Raw genomic sequence first — 22828 nt, forward strand, 5'->3', positions numbered from 1 at the left:
TAATGTACACAGCTGATCAGCAGGTCGTGGCTGTGAAACAATTGATTGCCCGGGACTTGCTGACTTACTGGCGGAAACCAGCCAGGAGGTGAGCATGCGAGCCCTAACTCGGAAGCAGACATTGACGTAGCCGGGGCCATTTTGTTTGTTAGTGACATAACAGTGCATCACTTTGCCTACAGCTACCACCAGTCCAGAGTACAATGCAGGCAGGCAGTTAAGTGGTTAATTACATTGAAACTGGGATCAAAACTGAATCGCAGCAGTGTGAACCAGGCCTTAAAGTAGTTCCAAACCTCAGACATGAAATATGAACAAAGCATTTCCCTCTATAGTGTGCACTTGTCTCAATCCAGAGCACTGAGTGTCATTTCTGTCTGCTGCTTCTTTCCTCTGCTATCAGCATGCATCACTTCTGAAAAGTATTCCTTACAAGAGAAAAAAAGGTGATAGGAGAGGGAGCTCCAGCAGGGAAACAGCCTCAGCTCTATTCCTCTGTGCTGTGTGGAAGGGGGGAGGGTGTCTCTTTCCTCCAATCAGCTCTGAGAGCTCTCCTCACTGATTGCTGCAGAGTGTAACTTCAGCTCTCTGCCCCCTTTTTTCTGAACTCTCAGCAAGCTTTGAAAAACTGGAATTTGAACGGCTGTAAAGAAGAGAAGACTGCAGATAAACAAGTACAACGTATATAGATGAATTTGTTCTAATTTCTGTGTATCCCCTGAGGCCAGTCACTTCAGTGGGTATACGGAAGGGTCTACAACCACTTTAGTAGGTAAGGACAGAGCTGATGATGTCTGAATGTAATATTTTGCCATGTTCTTCCATTACATTACCATCAACACTCAGCATGTGTAATAATATATTAATTGTTCATAAATAAAGACCTTCGGGTGGCTAAATCATGCCTATATGTTCAACTGCCACCTACTATATGTGGTTAGCTTTAGAGGGCACATAAACAATTCTTCTACTGAATGGATGGAATGTATTCTCATGAATATATTTGGGTTCTAGCAAATAGATAATATTAGGCTGATTAACTAAAAGAGTTGAAAATCTTAACTATTATATTCACTTTATTATCCAATCACGTGAAAAACAAATTCCCATTTCCTTATCTGCACATGGTTGGGTATGTATTGTTATGTGCGATAATGTCACCCACTACTAGTAAATTCTTAGGCAGAAACTCCACTCTCGGTGATAATGAATAAATAGGTTGCATTCTCAGTGATGTCACTGGACCTTAGTTAATAGATACACCATATTGTCAGTAATGCCACTGTTCCCTAGTCAATGGATAGGCCATATTATCTGTGATGTCACTGATCTTTAGTGATTGGCCAGGTTGTAGGCAAGTTCAGTTTATCCTCCCCTCTGTAGGTGGCGCTGTGTGCTGACCATTGTACAGAGGGAATGGAGGGTGAGATTGACACTGCAACACTTGATGACCTAGGCGGCCATCTTGAGGGAAGCCAATGCAAAAAAATAGCCGTGTTCTGCTGCAGTTGGTGCGCAGTTGTGAATTGGATAGAGTAGGGACTGGATCCACACTAGATAGGGACAGCTTATTTAGCCTAGAGGGAGGTTCCTGACACTTTTTGGATGTTGTGGTATGAGTTGAACAGGACATATCCACCACAGATATATATACCAGGGGCGTAACTACAGGGGTTGCAGGGGTTGCAATCGCTACCGGGCCCCATGCTCCAGGGGGCCCGGTAGCAAACCAGTGGGTGAACTTAAAGGATCGCAAAGGTCACACTTGCGACCGGGCCCTGGCTTTGCACCACTGTGGGGAGGCCCCAAGATTGCTGGAAGGGGGCCCACTGCAGAACTTGTGAAAGGATCCTGCTGCGGGACTGTAATAAAAGGCCATGCAACGAGTGTAAAGAGCCCCAGGATTAGTGGTAAGAGCCCTGGGCTTGAAGGGAAGGGCCCCGGCCAGGGGTCTGGGGGGCCCTTCATGGTTTCTTGCATCAGGGCCCTGAAGGTTCTAGTTACGCCTCTGTAATATATACATAATAAATAATGCACCCTTCCACTCTAGCTATAACAATCCATCTACCGCCAAAGGGTTGCCTAAAAGCCAACTCATTCGATCTAAACATATTAGCTTGACTGTTGGAGCTTATTAGGCAATGGTCAGAACATTATTGACAGGTACCATGCCAGGGGCTACGATCCTGGCTCACTGCTACACAGCAAGCCAGAAGGTGATGGTCAGGACAGATCATTATAATTTCAAAGATGAAAGAAAGCCAAAAATGACCGCATTCTATTTGTGAGGAAATTTGGTCCTCATCCAGGTATTATAAAACAAGCCTATTTGATATATTTCAAGATCTCCAGACAAGATGGGAAATGAGTAACCCTTTCACACAACCATCCCCACTTCTGTACAGTATGTCAGGGAGGCGTGTGATTGGCCCCAAATTTATTCTGCAGCAGAACAACGACCCCAAACATACAGCCAATTAACTATTTTCAAAGTAAAATAGTCCTGGAAGGGATGGTTTGGCCCCCACAGAGCCCTGATCTCAACATCATGGAGCCTGGGATTACATGAAGAGACAGAAGTAACTGAGGTAGCCTACATCCACAGGAGATCTGTGGTTAGTTCTCCACGATGTTTGGAACAACCTACCTGACAAGTTCCTTCAAAAACTGTGTTCAAGTGTACCTAGAAGACTTGATACTGGTTTGAGCAAAAAGGTCGTCACACCAAATATTGATTGATTTAGATTTTTCTTCTGTTTGCTCACTTTGCATTTTGTAAATTGATAAAAACAGTAAATTATAATATATATTTTTGAGAGCATTCTCACTTTACAGCATTTACTCACACCTGCCCAAAACTTTTGCACAGTACTGGATGTTGGCAAAACGAGCCATTTTCTGCATTTTCAGTGATGTCACTGATTGGTAGAGAATGGAAAGGCTACATACTCAGGTATGTCTCTGGTCTCTAGTAAATGGATATTCTACATGTCTCTGACCTCTAGTAAATGGATAGTCTCCAATCTTAGTAATGTCTTTGACCTTTAGTAAATTAATAGCCAACATTCTATATGTTGTCTGCCTCTTTAGCTGGTTTACAGCGGCAAACTCATAGTTACATAGTAGTTGAGGTTGAATAAAGACGATAGTCCATCCAGTTCAACCATGTAGGTGTGTGTGGACATCATTATTTCCCATACCCCTGAATGTTTTGCTCCTTGAGATATACATCCAAGAGTCTTTTAAAAGAAGCCATATTCCCCGCAGTTACCACCATTTGTGGTAGAGAATTCCACAATCTCGTAGCCTTTACTGTAAAAAAAAACTCCCTGCATAGCCTGAGGTTAAATCTCTCTCCTCTAATCGCATTGTATGGCCTCGTGTCCTCATGTATTCATTGTGACGGAACAGTTTTTTTTCTATAACATAACATTTTACCTGCTACATTTTCTTCTGTACTCCTGCATATTGTGCTGCCGCATTACATTTTAGGCATCCTCCTGGTCATATGGCATACAGAGCTCTATTTTGGCCTAGGCCTACAAGGCCCAGGCCTAGGGTGGCACTTTGCAGAGGGGCAGCAAAAAAGCCACCCCCTCCACCTGAGACTCTATTGGCCACTGGTTGCTAGAGCCACCTCTCTCACCCCCCTCTCTCTCATCCCCCTCTCTCTCTCTTTCTCTATCTCTCTCTCTCACCCACCCCTCCCTCTCTCTCCCCCTCTCTACCTCTTTCTTTCTCTCTCATCCCCCTCTCTCTCATCCCTCTCTCTCTCTCTCATCCCCCCTCTCTCTCCCCCTCCCTCTCTCACACCTCTCTCTTTCCCTCTCATCCCCCTCTCTCTCTCTCACCGCTCCTCTATCTCTCTCTCACCCCCTCTGTCATCCCCCTCTCTCATCCTGCCTCTCTTTCTCACCCCCCCTCTATCTTTCATCCCTCTCTCTCTCCTCCCCCCCCTCTCTCTCTCTCTCCCTCTCTCCCTCACCCACCCCCTCTCTCTCTCCCACCCCCTCGTGAGATCTCAGGGGTTAATGCTGGGAATTGTAGTCCTTCAATTTTGGAGGGAGTCACATCCGTTAAAAAAGAAGTGGGGCAAATTTACATGGGGGGGGCACCCAATTTTAGTCTTGCCTAGGGCAGCACAAAACCAAAATACACCCACTGATGGCATACAATCATTTTGTGATGCTGGAGCATGTGGCAATGAGTACATACAATACAAGTGTATGCAATCCCTAACAACGAACTTCACTTATTTGCTCACATTTGGTCTGGTAAATAAACCATTGAAAGTCTTTTGCAATAAGTCCAAAAAATACCTGTTGATCTCTTTAGAAACTCATCCTGTTCACACTTCGTGTTTTATCACAAGAAGCCTAATAGCCCTCCCAGTTCCTATCTTGGACTACAGATCAATTAGTACTCATGTTGTGGATATGGGAAGAAGGGGGCGTGAGTAGTTTAGCAAAAGAAAATTGGGCAGGGCTGACACCACTCAGTCCACAAAAATGCTCAGTGTTGTCAGTATACAACAGGAAATTGCAAGCTGAGTGCATTCCTGGCAGATCAGCAGATAGTTTTCTGTACCTGCAGGGTCTTTAGAGAGATACAACATGGGGAATTGTGTTATAAGGGATACAGCATAAGGGGCATGTATTGTAGAGATGTTATGTACTAGATTTAGATTATTTTTTTTTGCCCTGATCTCCCTTTTATGTATGTGCTTGGTTGTTAGAGAGAGACAAGAGCATGGTGTTGTACCATGCCTTAAATGGATCCAGTGGGGACCTGTTACTGTATGCAGGGCCGGCCCTACCATGGGTCCCACTGGGTCCATTGGACCCAGGCAGCACTTTGAGAGGGGCAGCAAATTGACACCCAAGATTTTTTTTCCAGTAGTTTTGCGTGTCATCAGTTTGCAGCACATTACGGGTGGCATTTCCCCATCTCATACTGCCGCCAGTAGTGCAAGTGGAGGTGGAGCGTCTCCTCTGGGGAACATTCCATACATTATTGTGGTGTGCGCAATGACGTCAGACATTCAGACAAACAAAATAAAACTGGAGTTTGCGGTTTGGAATTGAACATAATGATATGTCATATGATTTATATAGACAAGGAGCTGGTGCATGTAATGCTGACTTCCTGATAAATGTAATATTAGTTTTAACCACTTAAGCCCCGGAAGATTTTACCCCCTTCCTGACCAGGGCCTATTTTGCGATTCGGCACTGCGTGAATTTAACGGACAATTGCGCGGTCGTGCGACGCTGTACCCAAACAAATTTGACGTCCTTTTTTTCCCACAAACAGAGCTTTCTTTTGGTGGTATTTGATCACCTGTGCGATTTTTTGATCATGCGCTATAAACAAAAAAAGAGCGTCAATTTTGCAAAAATAACAATATTTTTCACATTTTCACATTTTTTTATATGAAATTCCCCAAAAAAAATGTAAAAATCAAAATTTTTTAACATTTTCGGCCAATTTGTTTTATGCTACATATGTTTGGTAAAAAAAAATTGCAAAAAGTGTATTTTGATTGGTTTGCGCAAAAGTTATCGCGTTTACTAACAAAGGGAAAGATTTTTGCCATTTTTGTTGTTTTTTTTTAACGCGTAATGGCGGCGATCTGCAATTTTTTTTGCGGTGCTGCGACATTGCGGCAGACAGATCGGACCCTTGACTGACATTTTTGACACTTTTGGGGTTACCAGTGACATTACTACAATAATCAGTGCTATACATATGCACTGTTACTGTAAAATAATACTGGCAGTGAAGGGGTTAACTTTTTTGAGAGGGAGGGGCTATGTGTGTCCCTAGGGGCGTGATTCTAACTGTGATTGGCTGTGGCTTGAGATGTATGAACAGTGATCAACGGTTCTACATAGTAGAACCGTATGATCACCATTCATACACCGGGGAGAATGACAGGCGGCTTGTTTACATTAGCCACCTGCCTTTCTCCCTCTCCACTGGCGATCGCGAGTGACCGGTGGACGATCGGGTCCGCCGGTCACACGCGCGGGGGGGTCCATGACCACTCGGGAGCACGCCTCCGGGGGGGCGCGCTCGCTCCCTAGACCCTCACAGGCTAGCGACGTAGTACACCTAGGCATTCACTATGTGATCTGAATAGAAGTGAAGGATTGGCTGATACTCTCCATTAGGATTATATAACTATTCCGTTGTAGGATCTTGGATCAGTGTTTTTTGCAGTGAAATTAAATCTTTTGGTTGTCTTTTATAGTTTGCTAAAATGACAGCCCAGTTGGACAACACTAAAATGTAGTGCAAATACAATGCTAAATACGCATATGAAATACATATTGAATTTGTTTTACCAGTTATGAGATTTATATTTCTGGCCGTTCATGCTGGCCATAGAGGGTTTAAAATTCTACTGGTTCAGCAGGAGATGGTCGGATTTCGATATATCCATGGCCTATCATGCTCAACAAAAGTTGATCTGACTATGGACTTCTGTTAAATGGGACTGTTGGAAAACTTTTGTTGATCAGCAGCTGTTGGTCAGTGTATCCTGACAGTAGAGGAGTCCTGCTGTTGGAATACTATACCACATCGGCAAGGATTTCTCCATCCACCGTGCTTGTGTGGATGGGGGAATCCATTTGTTTTTTTTTTTTTTTTTGCTTTTCTGATCGGCCCGACAGCTGATCGAAAAAAAAAAAATCCATGTATGGGAAGTCGCACACAGGTCTGCCCCATAACACAGCCCTGTCTGGCAGAACAGGAGAACTCATTTTTCTCTTCTATAGTTAACTAACATTTACATGTTTTTTTCCCTTCTAGACAGTGATTGGACAATGAAAGAAGGGCCGGCAGACTGATAAGCCCGTCCCTCTGTTACTCCGCTCTCTCCTCATATCTGCATTCTCCTTGTTAGCACATAAGCACTGCATCACAACTGATTGGCTGCTTATATTGCTTCTCAATTTCCTAACCTGAGCTCTGCTGAAATAAGTCAAATTTAAAGTGAAGTTCCACCCTAAAATTGAACTTCAGTCCATCTTCTTGCTCCGGGTCACCTGAAAAACAAATGGATAATCACAATTTTTTTTTTTTTACTTACCTTGTTTTAGAAGAAAATATACTCACCTTACTTCCTCTTCCTCCCTCTGCGGCCACAGCGATTTGTCACTTCCTGGCTTGCAATGATTCCTGGGAGCTGAACGTCATCGCTCCCAGGAATCAATGCGCCTGCACCGGCCCCGCTCGTCAGTTCCGGTGCAGGCGCATCATACCTTGCTAAACAGCTTCTGGGCATGCCCAGAAGCTGTGCAGGGATGACGCGCCCGCGCCGGAACTGACGGCAGGGCCGTTGCAGTGCATCGTGGGACCGAAGAGGACGGAAGAGGACGCAGAAGAGGATCGCACTGGCTTCAGCTGCCCACACCTGAGATGGCAGCGCTGGACAAGACATTTTCAAGGTAAGTATTTCTTCTAAAGGGTAAGTGCATCCCGGGACAGATCAGAGGTTAACCATTGTGGAATGCACTAGCCCTGACTTTCCCGGGGGTATTTTTATGTAATTTTTTTTGTTTTAGGTGGAACTCCGCTTTAAGAATTTACACTAGCTGTTTTTAAAATAATACATTTATTGATGTATTATTGAGAACCAGGCTGCTCTATTTTTGTCTTCTATATTTGCAATGAGCTGAGCTTTAATGTTTTATGTGCGGTCGTGGTTCCCAGCACGGGGTCCAGTGCGTTCCTGTTCACCGGTTCAGGTGCGAATCAGGTCTAAATTTTTACCTGAATTTGCACGTGAACCAGCCCCAAACACACACAGGATCCTTTTGGAATGCTGACCGTGGCTGCCCCGGACCTGTGTGAACCAGCTCCATTGAGAGCCGGTCACACTCGCATGTCAAGCGAATCAGATACAGGGAGACCCACATCCAATTTTCACATATATGAAAACCTTTTACAGCACCAGGGTGTCTCTTCGAATCCCAACCATGGTACTACCTGCCTGGAGATTGCATGTTCTCCCTGTGCCTGCGTGGGTTTCCTCCAGGTAGTCTGGTTTCCTTCCATACTCCAAGAAACACTGGCAGATTAATTGGCTCCTGTCTAAACTGGCCCTAGTATGTGGATGTCAGAATGTGAGTTAGGGACCTTAGATTGTAAGTTCCATGAGGTAGGGACTGATGAGAGTGCCGCTCTCTCTTTTGGACTATATATTTATAAACCGTATGTAAAGTTCTGCATAAATAGTTGTGCTATATAAGTTTCTGTAATAAATAAATAATTACACATTGCTAATGTAAAATATGCCTACTGCATCACTATAAAGAATCCATGAATTTGATTATGCAGAAACATAAGATGTGTAAATGCGGTGGGGTATGTTTGGCTGAATATACAGAAGTCGTACATCTTGTCTTTTAAGCCCATAAATCCAGCAGAATAAATTGATGTACTGTCTTTATACAAATTGTTTAAGGAAGCCAAACATTGCTGGATTTTTCTTATCGCAATGTCCCAGCTAAGAAGATCCTAATTGTTTAAATATATTTCAGAAAATTGTTGATTCCCCCAGAAATGTGCCTGGCTGGCTGGGGACATCCTTACCTTCCTACTATTTCTGTGTATTTTCTGATAGCAATTAAGCATGTCGCCTGGGAAAAGGGCCAAGATGTAAGACCTGGAGTGAGATTCTTCCAGTAAGACTTTCATGTAATAACATTTTAATTGCATTAAAAAGGTATAACATTTTGTGAATTTATGTGTATGTGTTGGTATAAGACTTCTTAGACATTTATTAGAAATTAGCTTTTGTATAAAGGATAACTTTACAGTAGATCACAAGTGTTGCACCCTAACACTCAATATTGAGCTTCTAGATGAGTCTATATCCAATGAACTTCTGTATCACTGATGTTTTTTCAAAGATAATGATGCTTTTAGAGAGATCTTATTGCGCTTTCTTATTGACAAGCTTTTTTAATATTTTCTTCAGTCAAATGATATTCCTACGCCCATGCCAACTGTCTCTCCAGTGGTGAGAGCCTCTCACAGTAGATAATGTCTACACCTCATCCCACAGCACCATACCAAACTTGTCAGTCTCTGGCAGCTGAATTCTCCATTCATCCACAGGTGGTGTGCAACACCATCACTAGGCTTTGTACTGGCTGTGACACATTGTGGGAATATTGGTTGAATATTTAGCACTGTCCCCGTAGGGCTTGCTGTGTGATGACTTGTTGGGCCTCCTCTGATTACCTGCAGACAGTTGCTTAGGGTACAGATCACACATTCATCCTTACTCCCAATGGCTCATTACTCAATAGACAGTCCAGGGGTTTTGGTTTTTGGTATTTATTGTGGAACTTTGATAGGAGAAGGGAATAGTGGGATACTCCAAATGGAACTATTTACAGTTGATAAGGACAACTCTCATTTGGCCTCACCAGGTTACTTGTGGAAGCAGTCACACTGCTTTGACCACACTGCCACATGTATGGAAAGGGTTAAGTCTCCTTGCTCTTTTTCCAGCAATAGACTTGATGAACTACATTATCTTCAGGATACTCTCTAGCATCCCCTTTACTGAAACTTGGCCACTGACTCTTCTAGCTGCAGGGATGACCCTGCTCAGGTCAGGCCCCTTGACAAAGATCTGTACTCACTGTATGCAGAATAAGATCCTTCCAGTGTCTTCCTTCCAGCTCCGGGACTCCACTCTCCAGCTGAAAGACCCCGAGCACATGTGCTCTTGGCATTTATACTGTATCCCAGCATGCACCAAGGCACTTTCCTCTGCCAATCCTCAGGGCTGTACTAAATGCCTGTGCACTCATTTGTCAGGTTTCCTTTCACTGTCCAATATGCCTCCCTTTTGGACCAGTGTGAAACACTTCAGAGGATCTGAAAAAAAGAATTGTTGCCCTACATAAAGATGGCCTAGGCTATAAGAAGATTGCCAAGACCCTGAAACTGAGCAGCAGCACGGTGGCCAAGACCATACAGTGGTTTAACAGGACAGGTTCCGTTCAGAACAGGCCTCGCCATGGTCGACCAAAGCAGTTGAGTTCACGTGCTGAGCATCATATCCAGAGGTTGTCTTTGGGAAATAGATGTATGAGTGCTGCCAGCATTGCTGCAGAGGTTGAAGGGGTGGGGGAGGGGTCAGCCTGTATGTGCTCAGACCATACGCTGCACTCTGCATCAAATTGGTCTGAATGGCTGTCGTCCCAGAAGGAAACCTCTTCTAAAGATGATGCACAAGAAAGCCCGCAAACAGTTTTCTGAAGAGAGGCAGACTAAGGACATGGATTACTGGAACCATGTCCTGTGGTCTGATGGACGCCAACATGTACTGTGACATATTGAAGCAGAGCATGATCCCCTCCCTTCGGAGACTGGGCTGCAGGGCAATATTCCAACATGATAACGAGCCAAAACACACCTCCAGGAGGAACACTGCCTCGCTAAAGAAGCTGAGGGTAAAAGTGATGGACTGGCCAAGCATGTCTCCAGACCTAAACCCTATTGAGCATCCTCAAACAGAAGGTGAAGGCACGCAAGGTCTCTAACATCCATCAGCTCCGTGATGTTACCATGGAGGAGTGGAAGAGGACTCCAGTGGCAACCTGTGAAGCTCTGGTGAACTCCATGCCCAAGAGGGTTAAGGCAGTACTGAAAAATAATGGTGGCCACAATATTGACACTTTGGGCCCATTTTGGATATTTTGACTTAGGGAGGTACTCATTTTTGTTGCCAGCAGTTTAGACATTAATGGCTGTGTGTTGAGATTTTTTGAGGGGACAGCAAATTTACACTGTTATACAAGCTGTACATTCACTACATTATATTGTAGCAAAGTGTAATTTCTTCAGTGTTGTCACATGAAAAGATATGATAAAATATTTACAAAAATGTGAGGGGTGTGCTCACTTTTGTGAGATACTGCAAATAAAGCACATGAGTTGTGCTAGAAAAAAATGAAAAGAACATCAATGTTTAATTTGGAATACAAATGCCTTTTATATTTAGACAATATTGGTTTAGTTTCATAAGAATTTTATTTAACCACTTCAATATTGGGCACTTTCACCCCCTTCCTGCCCTGGCCAATTTTCATCTTTCGGTGCTGTCACACTTTGATTGACAATTGCGCGGTCATACAGCACTGTACCCATATTCATTTTTTTATAATTTTCTTCACACAAATAGAGCTTTCTTTTAGTGGTATTTAATCACCGCTGTTTTTTGCTTAAAAAAATTAAAATAGACCAAAAATCTTGGCAAAAAAAAGTTTTTCTTAGTTTCTGTCAGAAAACTTTGATTATTCTCCTTCACTGATGTGCGCTGATGAGGCAGGACTGATGGACACTGATAGGCTGCACTGATGGGCACTGATGAGGCAGCACTTATAGGCACTAATGAGGTGGCACTGATGGGCACTAATGGGGTGGCACTGATGAGGAGGCACTAATATGCAGCACTGATGGGCAGTGATGGGTGGCACTGATATGCAGCATTGATGAGCACTGATGGGCACTGATAGATGGCACTGTTGGGCATTGATAAATGGCAATTATGGGCACTGATAGGCAGCACTGATGGGTGGCACTAATGGGCAAAATATGTGGCACTAATGGGCAGGTACTGATGAGTAATGAAAGGCAGCACTGATTGGCATCACTGATGGGCACAGACTGGTGTCTCTCATGGGCACAGGCTGGTGTTTCTGATGGTGTGATGGGAATAGAGTGGCATCACTGATGGGCACTGTTGGGGCTGCATTGTAATCAGGGCACTGATGATCAGTGCCCTCATTACCTTTACACGTTTCCTCTGTGAGGAAATGCCACTGATTGTCTCTCCTTACCTCACACTTTGTTATTGTGAGGTCAGGAGAGCCAATAAATGGCATCTCCGTGTTTACATGTGATCGGCTGTGATTGGACTGATCACATAGGTAAAGAGCCGTGGGTGCACAATTGCTGCTAAAGTGGGCCAACGTCGAATGACATCCCAGAACAAGAGCTGCACCACCGTAATTTGTCTATATGGCGGGCAGGAGGTGGTTAAAATAGAGCAGAGTATCCAAATAAACACAATGACAGGAATTCGCTCTAGCATAAAGTAACAATGTGTCAAAGGAACTTGTAATTAAGCCTGGATTTAACCACTTCCAGTAGGACGTCATATAACATCCTGGACTTTGAGTGGTGATATCTGAAGGCATCATTCAGGTATCATTATTTTCCGCCAGCAATTTCCTGCACAGTGAAAACAAATATGATAGCTGTTTAGCCGTTTGATTCTTTTTACAGGCGGCAGGAGGGGACGTCCCCCCCTACCGCCGCCCTCCGGTGCTTCTATTGGCTCACCTGTGCGATGAGGGAGCAGTAGAGGGAATCTGCCGGCGGCAGAAGTTTACCATAGAGCTGACTGAGGACCAGGAGGCCTCTCGGAGGCCAAGCGTGACATAATGAATGTCACTTCCGGCACTGGCAGATTTAAACATTGCTGTGTTTTTGGCTGGAAAGGCCGAGATTGTTTTTTTTTTTTTTTTATTATTATCTCAGGCTTTCCAGCTTATGGGAGAGATGTGGGTTCTTATAGACCCCAGATCTCTCTGTAAAGAGGACCTGTTATGCCCTATTCCTATTACAAGGGATGTTTACATTCCTGGTAATAGTAATACAAGTGATCAAAAAAAAAAATAATTAAGGTAAATTGTAAAAATAAAAAAACAAAAAATAAATTAAACAATAAAAAAAAGAAATGTAAAGCGCCCCCTTTCCCGCGTGCTTACACACAGAAGAGAACACATACGTACGTCGCTCCCGCATATGTAAACGGCGTTCAAACCACACATGTGAGGTACGCTGCGAATGTTAGAGCGAGAGCAATAATTCTAGCACTAGACCTCCTCTGTAACTCTAAAAAGGTAACCTGTAAAAATTTGTAAAGCGCAGCCTGTGGAGATTTTTAGATACCGAAGTTCGGCGCCATTCCACGAATGTGCACAATAGTATAGTGTGATGTTAGGTATCTATTTACTCGGTGTAACATCATCTTTCACGTTATATAAAACACGCGGCTAACTTTAGTGTGTTGGTTTTTTTAAATTCATAAAACATTTTTTTCCCCCCAAAAATCATGTTTCAAAAATTGCTGCACAATTACCATGTAACATAAAAAGTTTTAACAACCACCATTTTATTCCCTAGGGTCTCTGCTAAAAAAGATATATAAATGTCTGGGGGTTCTGAATAATTTTCTAGAAAAAAATGATGGTTTTTACTTGTAGGAGAGGAGTGCTAGAATTGGCTTGGGCTGGAAGTGCTTTGAAGAGGAAGTAAACTTCCATCTTTAAGTTTTACTTAAAGTTAAGCCTATATTAAGGCTTACCTATAGGAAGTGTAAATATCTCCTCAACATTTGGTGTTTAGGAGATATTTACTGACCTAGCAGCCAGTTACGTCACTGGCACATGCGCTCTGAAGGAACGGCCACCCGTGCCATTTCTTCACTGCAGAGTGCTATGACTGGCGGCTCCCGCGCACGAGGGACGTCATCGCGGCTCCGGCCAATCACAGAGTCGGAGCCGCAAACCTATCAGGAAGACCGGGTATAGATGGACGCTGCCTCCAGCGATGGCATCCCATCGCTGGAACTCTTTGTTTTCAGGTAAGTTTACCATAATGTGCTAGTATGCGATGCATACTAGCACATTATGCCTTTGCCTTGCAGGTAAGAAAAAAAAAGTGCAGCGGTTTACAACTGCTTTAAATTAATTTGTAAATGTATACATTCCTAATTTCATATTTTATATCTGTTTTTAAACAAATAATACTATACAATCTTTGTTTTAGCCTCCTTAGCGGTATTCCCGAGTGTGTGTGTGTATATATATATATATATATATATATATACATACATATACATATACACGTGTCTGTGTGTGTATATATATATATATATATATATATATATATATATACAGTATATATACGTGTATATATATATATATATGTATATATACATACACACACATATATATAAATATATATACTTTAACTTTTTTAAAGTTATTTATTATATTCTAATTTATGATTTTGTGTTTCAAACTTTATCATACCCGAGATGTTATAGAATGCACAGTAAAAAAAATCATATGTAAATAGTTGGTTTGGGCTGCTCATTCTTAAGAATTACATGCAAAATAATGGTACCGCTTTCAGCACCTAAAATCGGAAACAATCATACCGCCAGGGAGGTTAAATTAAAATAATAAATAAAAAAATAAAATAATTCTTTACGATGGTCTTCCCGCATGACACAAGTTTCCTTGAGAAATATGTTTTAAAAAAAAAAAAGTAGGCTGTTTACTTTGCAAGGGTTTTTGCCCCAAAGTTTAGGAATAGGGAGAAATTTCATTTTGCAAAGAATACCCTATTATGTGCAGGGGAAATTAAAGAAAATATATATATTTTTGCTTGCACATGATTGGATAATGGAAGTCAGCAGAGCTTCACCTCATTAACAAAGCTCTATAGAAAATTCTCTTGCATATTGCAACTTCCCTTGCAGAGCGAACAGTCTCTTTGCCTAAAAAAGTCAACCTTAATCTTAACCTCCTACTGAATCTTTGCATGCAAATCTCTATTCTGACTTTAATATTTGTGTCTGTATTGCTTCTTGGCCTTTTGGCTAAGATCAAGTGTAGTATCTGTTCTTATCTGTTTAATATCTGATACATCCCTTATCTTATTACACTTGTAGAATGTGACCAACTAAATCAGATATGGTGTCCTGCTAGCATCCTTTGTGACATGTCAACACCTTTCCTACTTTTTGGAGTATAATGCCCACCTCTTCCTTATTGAGTACCAGTTATGATATATTATTTTTGCGCTGTTCTTTACTCCTCTCTGTGGTACTGCTACCCTGACATGTCACGATGCAACTCGTGTACCTTGATACCCGCTCATCTTAACTTTTTGGTGCATGACTACCAATTGTTTTGTGTGTATAATTCAGTATATTTCAGCTTAAAGCGGTTGTAAACCCTATAAAAAAAAAAATAAAAAAAAAAAACCTGCAAGACAAAGGCATAATGAGCTAGTATGCATCGCATACTAGCCCATTATGTGTAACTTACCTTAAAACGAAGCCCCGACACGGACCCCCGGACATCGCTGCGGGCGCTGCCATGATCCCTCGTCGTCTCTTCCGGGTTCGGCGGCTCCGGCGCGCTGATTGGCCGGAAGAGACGGCTCCGGCGCGATGATGCGCACGGGAGTGATTTTTCCGGCAAGCTCCCGGCAACTTAATTGAAGGTCCCCCCGGACCTTCAGAGCGCATGCGCCGCTCGCGCGAGCGGCTGCATGCACTGTAAATATCTCCTAAACCGTGCCGGTTTAGGAGATATTATTTGTACCTACAGGTAAGCCTTATTATAGGCTTACCTGTAGGTAAAAGTGTCAAAAAGCGGGATACTACTGCTTTAAGATACTGAGCTCTGTAAACAAGACATTTCTAACCACGGGTGGTAAGGAGAAATTAAGTGCAAAAAGGGACCTTAATGTCCTGCTTGCTAAAAATAGAATAAAAAGTAATATTTCATAATCAACTAAAATAAATAATTGGAGTTCTTGACCAAAGAAAATAGAGCTAATTAAACAACTTTCTTTTCTTTCCAGCTCTTCTATATGCAACTATTTTTGGTAATGTGACCACCATCTTCCAGCAAATGTATGCCAACACCAATCGCTACCATGAAATGCTGAACAGTGTGAGGGATTTCCTCAAACTTTACCAAGTGCCCAAAGGACTGAGTGAGCGTGTGATGGATTACATAGTGTCTACCTGGTCTATGTCTCGGGGGATCGATACTGAAAAGGTATGTGACTGCAATGGTTTCCGTGTATTATTCCAGTGCTTCCTGAAACAACCCACAGCTGGTTTGTAGAGTCCTTATTTAGAAGCTACTGTAAAATGAAATACCTGGGGGTCTGTGTTCAGCTGCCCAAACATTATACAATTTTCTTATTCAATTCCCTTCAATTGTGTAGTGCAAGGGCCTGCCTGATCGCATACAGATTTAAAGTGTTTAGGTTTGACCGCATATTATCTGGTTTTGGTAAATCTAAAGAAAAATTGTATAATGTGTGGCCAACCTTTATGCTATTACATTATCATTTAATTATTTAATCATTTAATTATCTGGTCACTAAAACTTGTATTTTCTTTGGCACTGGAATAGTAGTGCTACTTTATCCATCCCATACATTTTTTGGTGCATGCCAGTTCCAGACCAGTGACGTACCCATAGCAGGTGGTTATAGCGGGATTATGCCTGCGGCTGCGCACCTGGTACTGTTTTTTTTTAAAGCCGGCAGTCGGCTCTCATGTAAAAGCAATCCTAACGGCTAACTGGCCACTGCATTGCTTTTACAAGCAGCGAGAGAGGACGTCCCCACCTATCCAGTGGCTTTCTTGGGCGTTTGCTGGCTGGTCGAAGAGCAGAACAAAGCCTGGATTGACTCTGACCGGCTCTTGGCTATGGCAACCCTGAAGCGAAGACCTGACATCACTTCCGGTTTACCTGGATGTCAACCACACAATTTTTTAAAAATCAAAAGCATTTGAAAACACCGATCTTGGAGTTTTGAGTGCTTTAAAGGGCAGAGGAGGGATTTGGGGTCTTATAGACCCCAGACATCTCCATAAAGAGTACTTGTAGAATGCCTATTGATGTCACAAGGATGTTTACATGCCTTGTGACAGCAATAAAAATGATGAAAAAAAATTAAAGCAACAGTAAAAAAAATAAAATAAATGATTACCGTATTTTCCGGTGTATAAGACGACTGGGCGTATAAGACGACCCCCCTAATTTTCATCTACCGGTAATACTTATACTTAGGTTACCTTGGAGATATTATACTCGGCGTATAAGACGACCCCCCATTTTTGGGGGATTTTTTTGAGGTTCAAAAGTAGTCTTATACGCCAGAAAATACAGTAATTAAAAAAAATTAAGGTGCCCCTGCCCTCTCCCCACCCCCTGTGCTCGTGCTCCCGCCGGTCTGGCACAGATGCAAACAGCGATTGTCCCACACATGTGAGATATTACCATGAACTTCAGATCATAGGCAGTAATTCTAGCACTAGACCTTCTCTGTAAATTTAATTGCCTATGGATAATAACATTTATATCATTTGTCCCTGTGGCACAGGTGTGCACAATTTGAAAGTCTGACGTGTTTGATATCTATTTACTTGGCGTAAGGTCATCTTTTATCTTTTGCAAAAAAAATTTGATTACGTATTAAAATTCAAAAAAGTGTATTTTTTCCCCAAAAAATGTGTTTGAAAAACGTTGCGCAAAAACCGTGTGACATGAAAAATTGCAACAACCACCAATTTATTTTCTAGGGCCCCTGCTTTAAAAAATATATAATGTTTGGGGATTCTAAGTAATTTGTTTAGCAAAAAATACTGATTTGGTGTACCCGTAGTACACCAAAAAAACAATAGTGCACATTTTGCTTTTTTTTTATCCTACCTAAAACACACTAACTGACACTAACTGACGCTGATACTAATTAAGAAAAAATCCTGTTAAAAAAAAATACTGACCCTGACCTTTTACCTTGACCTTTGACCCAGACCTTGACCCAACCACTAACCCTGGCACTGACCTAGATCAAACCTATTTTTTTTTAATTATTATCGTTTTTATTTTTTTACACATACTTTTTTTTTCCTCTGCAAGGAGACAGCGAGATACAATGTATCTCTCTCCTCCCTTCACAGAGAGAGAATACACAGGGGCTGACTTCACAGTGGCTGATCACTGTGATAGCCAATCAGAGCTATCACAGTGATCAGGTGATCCGGAATGGGGAGTATATGCAAATTGCCATCATAAAAACGGAGGCAGCAGACTTTGTGAAAATGAATATTTCTGTAATTCTCAAAACTTTTGGCCCTGGCTGTAGGGTAGAGGGTGCACATGTTTTTTGGCTTGTTTTTTCCTGTGACATCCATAGGGCAGCCCATTGATTTCAGTGGGTTGTCCTACACATAGCAAAGTGTCTCATGGGAGATTTTGGCATTGTACAAGTTGCACGTTTTTTACTGTGCATTTTGCTGCATTTGTCACCCGTTTTTTTCAAGTGGTGAAATGTGTGTTTGCTGTGCCATTAAAGAGGTTGTAAACCCCCCCCCCCCCAAAAAAAAAAAAAAACCCTGGAAGACAAAGGCATAATGAGCTAGTATGCATTGCATACTAGCTCATTATGTAATACTTACGTTAGATCAAAGCCCCACAGTGGCGCCCGCACATCGGTGTCACTTCTGGGTGTTGCCGGGCATGGTGGCGTGCGTCTGTAATCCCAGGCTGAGGCTTGTCGGATTGCGTGAGACCTTGAGTTGTAGTCTATCCTGCGCTATGTCGATCAGGTGTCCATGGTAAATTCCGTATCGGTGTCACTTCTGGGTTTGCGTGCTCTGGCGCTGTGATTGGCCGGAGCCATGATGACGTCCCTCCCGCGCATGCGCACAGGAGCCGCCATTCACAGCACGGGGCTCAGAAGAAATGACATGGGTGGCCGTTCCTTCAGAGCACATGTACCAGTGACGTCACTGGCTGCATGCAATGTAAATATCTCCTAAACAATACACGTTTGGGAGATATTTACACTACCTATAGGTAATCCTTATTATACACTTACCTATAAGTAAATGTTTGTAGAGGAAGTTTATAGAGGAAGTTGTAGAGGAAGTTGGACTAAAAGCACAACTAGTTAATTTTAGGTGTATAAAGGTAGCCATACACTATACAATCTCCTTTAGATTTACCAAAACTGTTGAATAGGGGGACCCACCTATCTACCTATTAACTCTGCATCCAATCAGGCAGGCCCTTGCACTACATCAGGGCTGTCCAACCCACGGGCTGCATGCGGCCCCAAAGCGTATAGAATGCGAACATAGCAGCTGTGGCCGCCTACATTGACAAGCCAGGCCATTGCACGTGTGGAGGAATGCCGGGGGATGCTGTGCAAACACATAGTTGCCAACATTTAAAAAAAATTTCCAGGGACACTTTGCAGCACAACTATCAATTACTTACCACACCCACTTCCCTGAAGCCCTGCCCACTCCACATAATTAATCTCTGCCTACTTATCATCAGATTATAGGGTCTACTCAATAAAGAGAGAATTACAGGAAATTGAAAAGGGAATTTTAAACTTGAGGCCAAAGTAGCAGAGTTGGAATAATTCTCCCATTCAGCTGCACTACTTCTGCCTAGTTTAATATTCTCATCACAATTCCCTGCAATTCTAAAGTGTCCGATGTGCTCAGGTGTGACCATGCAAAAAAATTAAATATACATAAAGTGCAAAGTGTAAATAAGTACATTGCCGGGACAATGTAAATTACCCGGGACAGGCTCCTATTTGCTGGGACTGTCCCTGGAAAAACGGGACAGTTGGCAAGTATGCAAACATAGCTGATGGGTAAAGGGTGTGTGCTAAAGAGGTCAGTGCACAGGATGTGTGCGCTAAAGAGGTCAGTGCAGGATGTGTGCAGTAAGAGGTCAGTGCAGGATGTGTGCCCTAAAGAGGTCAGTGCAGGATGTGTGCGCTAAAGAGGTCAGTGCAGGATGTGTGCGCTAAAGAGGTCAGTGCAGGATGTGTGCAGTAAGAGGTCAGTGCAGGATGTGTGCCCTAAAGAGGTCAGTGCAGGATGTGTGCGCTAAAGAGGTCAGTGCAGGATGTGTGCAGTAAGAGGTCAGTGCAGGATGTGTGCCCTAAAGAGGTCAGTGCAGGATGTGTGCAGTAAGAGGTCAGTGCAGGATGTGTGCAGTAAGAGGTCAGTGCAGGATGTGTGCCCTAAAGAGGTCAGTGCAGGATGTGTGCGCTAAAGAGGTCAGTGCAGGATGTGTGCGCTAAAGAGGTCAGTGCAGGATGTGTGCAGTAAGAGGTCAGTGCAGGATGTGTGCAGTAAGAGGTCAGTGCAGGATGTGTGCCCTAAAGAGGTCAGTGCAGGATGTGTGCGCTAAAGAGGTCAGCTGGTAAACTCCTTCCTGTGTCTAAGCCAAGGACAACTTGCCACAAATTTGTGGCAATGTTGAATTGTAAGTCTTGTTAACTTGCTGCACATTTTCACTGCTAAGTTGCACACTTGCAGAGCACTTGAAGCCCAAGTTCTAGCTGACACTTTTCCAAATTGTAGCAAATTTGCATGGCAAGTCTCTAGCAAGAGCAAACTTGCATTGGTGAGTCTACAGCAAAGGGCTCTGCAAGTGACAGTGACCCCTGTGGTGGGATGACTATGGGACAACATAACTGAACCAGAACTTACAGCAGACTTGCAGAATGTTTACAAAGAAAGTTGATCTGAGACATGCAATGCGGGCTTGCTGCAATTGTGTACCAAATTTGTGAAGCCTGGCGAGTCTAACAATAGCTTAGCAAGTCATTTTCAAACTTGCAGCTCAATTGCTTGCTATCTGGGAGGCTGCATTCACAGTGATCGGTTTTTCTTCAGCTTTTGCGTTCAAAAAAGCAGAAGATAAATGCATGACCATGAAATACTATGAAACACTTCACAATGATCAGTTGTGGGTCCACTGCATTTTGAAAAATCCTGCTTGCCACATTTTGGGTTCATGTATGGTGCAGTAAAAAAAAAAAACACCAGAAACGCACCTCCCTATTGAAATGCCTTTTGTTGCATTTTTTGGTTGCATGCGAACTTAGCTCTTAAGAATACATTAGTGAGGGGATGCACTGGACACCTTTGCTGCCATGGTGCTATGTGCTGGGTGTCCAGTGTGCCCCTGTGCCTTTAAGGAGAGGTGGGCTCCTTCCAGGCTCATCTGCCCTCTGTCTATTCATTATAATGTATTTACTTCCACTATGGAGGCTCTCAACATTTAGAGTTAGGACTGCAGTAAATACTGGGGTGCCTTGACAGGGCTCTGCAGATTACGCATGTATTTGAAAATGTGTTCAGACGAAACCCCTGTTTTTTGCGTATCCTGTTAGACAGGAAAATTCAGTTGTTTGCAGGCTGATCGGTAAGTTAGGCTGGGAGTTTCTCTGGTTTTGTTTTGCATACTTGAATCGAAAATATTTTTTTAAAACCAGAGTTTAGTGTCCTTTTAGGGCTCTTTCACACGGGCGTTCCGTATGTCCGTTTTTCATCCCATCCGTTTGCGGATGAAAAACGGACATAATGTATCTCTATGCAAATACGGAAAATACATCCATTCTTCGTCCTTTCAGTTCAGTTCAGTTTTTTGGAACAGAAGAGAAACCTATTTTTTCTTCCGTTCAAAAAACGGAACGGATGCAAAAACGGATGTCAGTGGTGTCATCCACTGACATCCGTATTTACATAGAGATACATTATGTCCGTTTTTCATCCGCAAACGGATGGGATGAAAAACGGACAGACGGACCGGATGACACAAGTGTCATCCGTGTCCGTTTCAAAAAAAAAAAAAAGGACCTGATCGGGCAAAAAAAACTGAACGCCCGTGTGAAAGAGCCCTTAAAGCGGAGTTCCACTGGCTTTTGTGTTCATTAAAAGTCAGCAGCTACAAAATGTGTAGCTGCTGACTTTTAATAAACACACACTCTACCTGTCCCCCGGTCCAGCGATGTGGCCTGGCGGGAGCTTCGGTTCTCTCCCTCTTCTCCCTGCGGCTCCGGCATCTCTAATGTGGGCACCTGGCTGTGACAGCTTGCGGCTTTACAGCCGGGGGGCGCACTGCGCATTCGCGAGCGGTGCCACGCATCCTGAATGGACGGGCAATCTTCTGGAACCTGTGGCGTATCCCAAAAGATTGCAGGGAGGGAAGAGGAAAGGAGAGGAGAACTTCTGCCCGAGCCGCCTTTGCGGCTCGAGTGGAAGTGGGAGTGGGTACCAGTCAAAACTAGGTACCCACTCCCCCCGAAAAAAAATGACATGCCAGGGGGTCAGGACCACTTAAAGCAGAAGTTCCACTTTTGAGTGGAACTCCGCTTTAGGTGGTCAGTACATATAACACTCATCCGTATGTAGCACTACTCCCATGGGAGCTGCTGGTTACGGATTCCCCTGGGTTACCCAAAGCAACAACTTGACAATGTAGCATATTCTAAGTGCTTGGCTCAGTCAGAAAACAGTCCAGGGGTTTTGGTTTTTGTTGATTTATTTGAGAACTGGGATAGGAGAAGGGATGAGTGGGATACTCCAACTGAATGACTATGCACAATTGCTGTTGACTTCTGGTTAACAATGGATGCGGCAAGGCCGCTGCTTCACCTTGCCACTATAGTGAAGAAGAATTAAATTAACTGTACTGTACTGTGAATCACTCTTCAGGGTCCTACTTGGCACCTTCTTTGTGTGAGCTGACCCCTTGATCCTCTGACTGGAGTGGTCCCCTTCCTGGGCAGACCCTTTGGCAAGTCCCCTGGTACTCACGGACACTGTTTTTCCTGGAAGACTCTGCCAGCAGCTCCACTGTCATATTCACTGGATCCTCTGCAACTCAGTTCCACACCTGGTTCACTAGGCCGACCGCCTATGATCCCCTTCCTCATGCAACAGGAGGAGAGACAGCCGTCCACCTCCTCCTGGGACTCTGCTTCCCGCCAAAGACGCCCTGTCACATGTCCCCTTGACTTTTATGAGCAATCCCAGGATGCACTGCAAGAGTGCCCTCCCACTGGGACTCCCATGAAATCCAATGTGTCACTGGCTGGGTTTCCTCCACTGTCCAACATACTCCCCAACAGACTCCCCTATTGGATACAGTGGGGATACTCC

At 43.4% G+C, this 22828-nt stretch overlaps 1 protein-coding gene across 3 annotated transcripts in view; it reads left to right on the forward strand.

Moving 5' to 3' along the window:
* The window catches only part of KCNH1 (potassium voltage-gated channel subfamily H member 1), a 529531-nt gene that overhangs the window by 314170 nt on the left and 192533 nt on the right, over nt 1-22828 (forward strand). For all 3 annotated transcript variants that reach the window (XM_082249762.1, XM_082249763.1, XM_082249764.1), the window contains one exon: nt 15694-15893. In XM_082249762.1, the coding sequence (XP_082105888.1) occupies nt 15694-15893 (200 nt within the window). The remainder of the gene's footprint in view (nt 1-15693; nt 15894-22828) is intronic.

This window comes from Pelophylax lessonae, assembly GCF_965119305.1.
Source record: "Pelophylax lessonae genome assembly, chromosome: 3".
Lineage (NCBI taxonomy): Eukaryota > Metazoa > Chordata > Amphibia > Anura > Ranidae > Pelophylax > Pelophylax lessonae.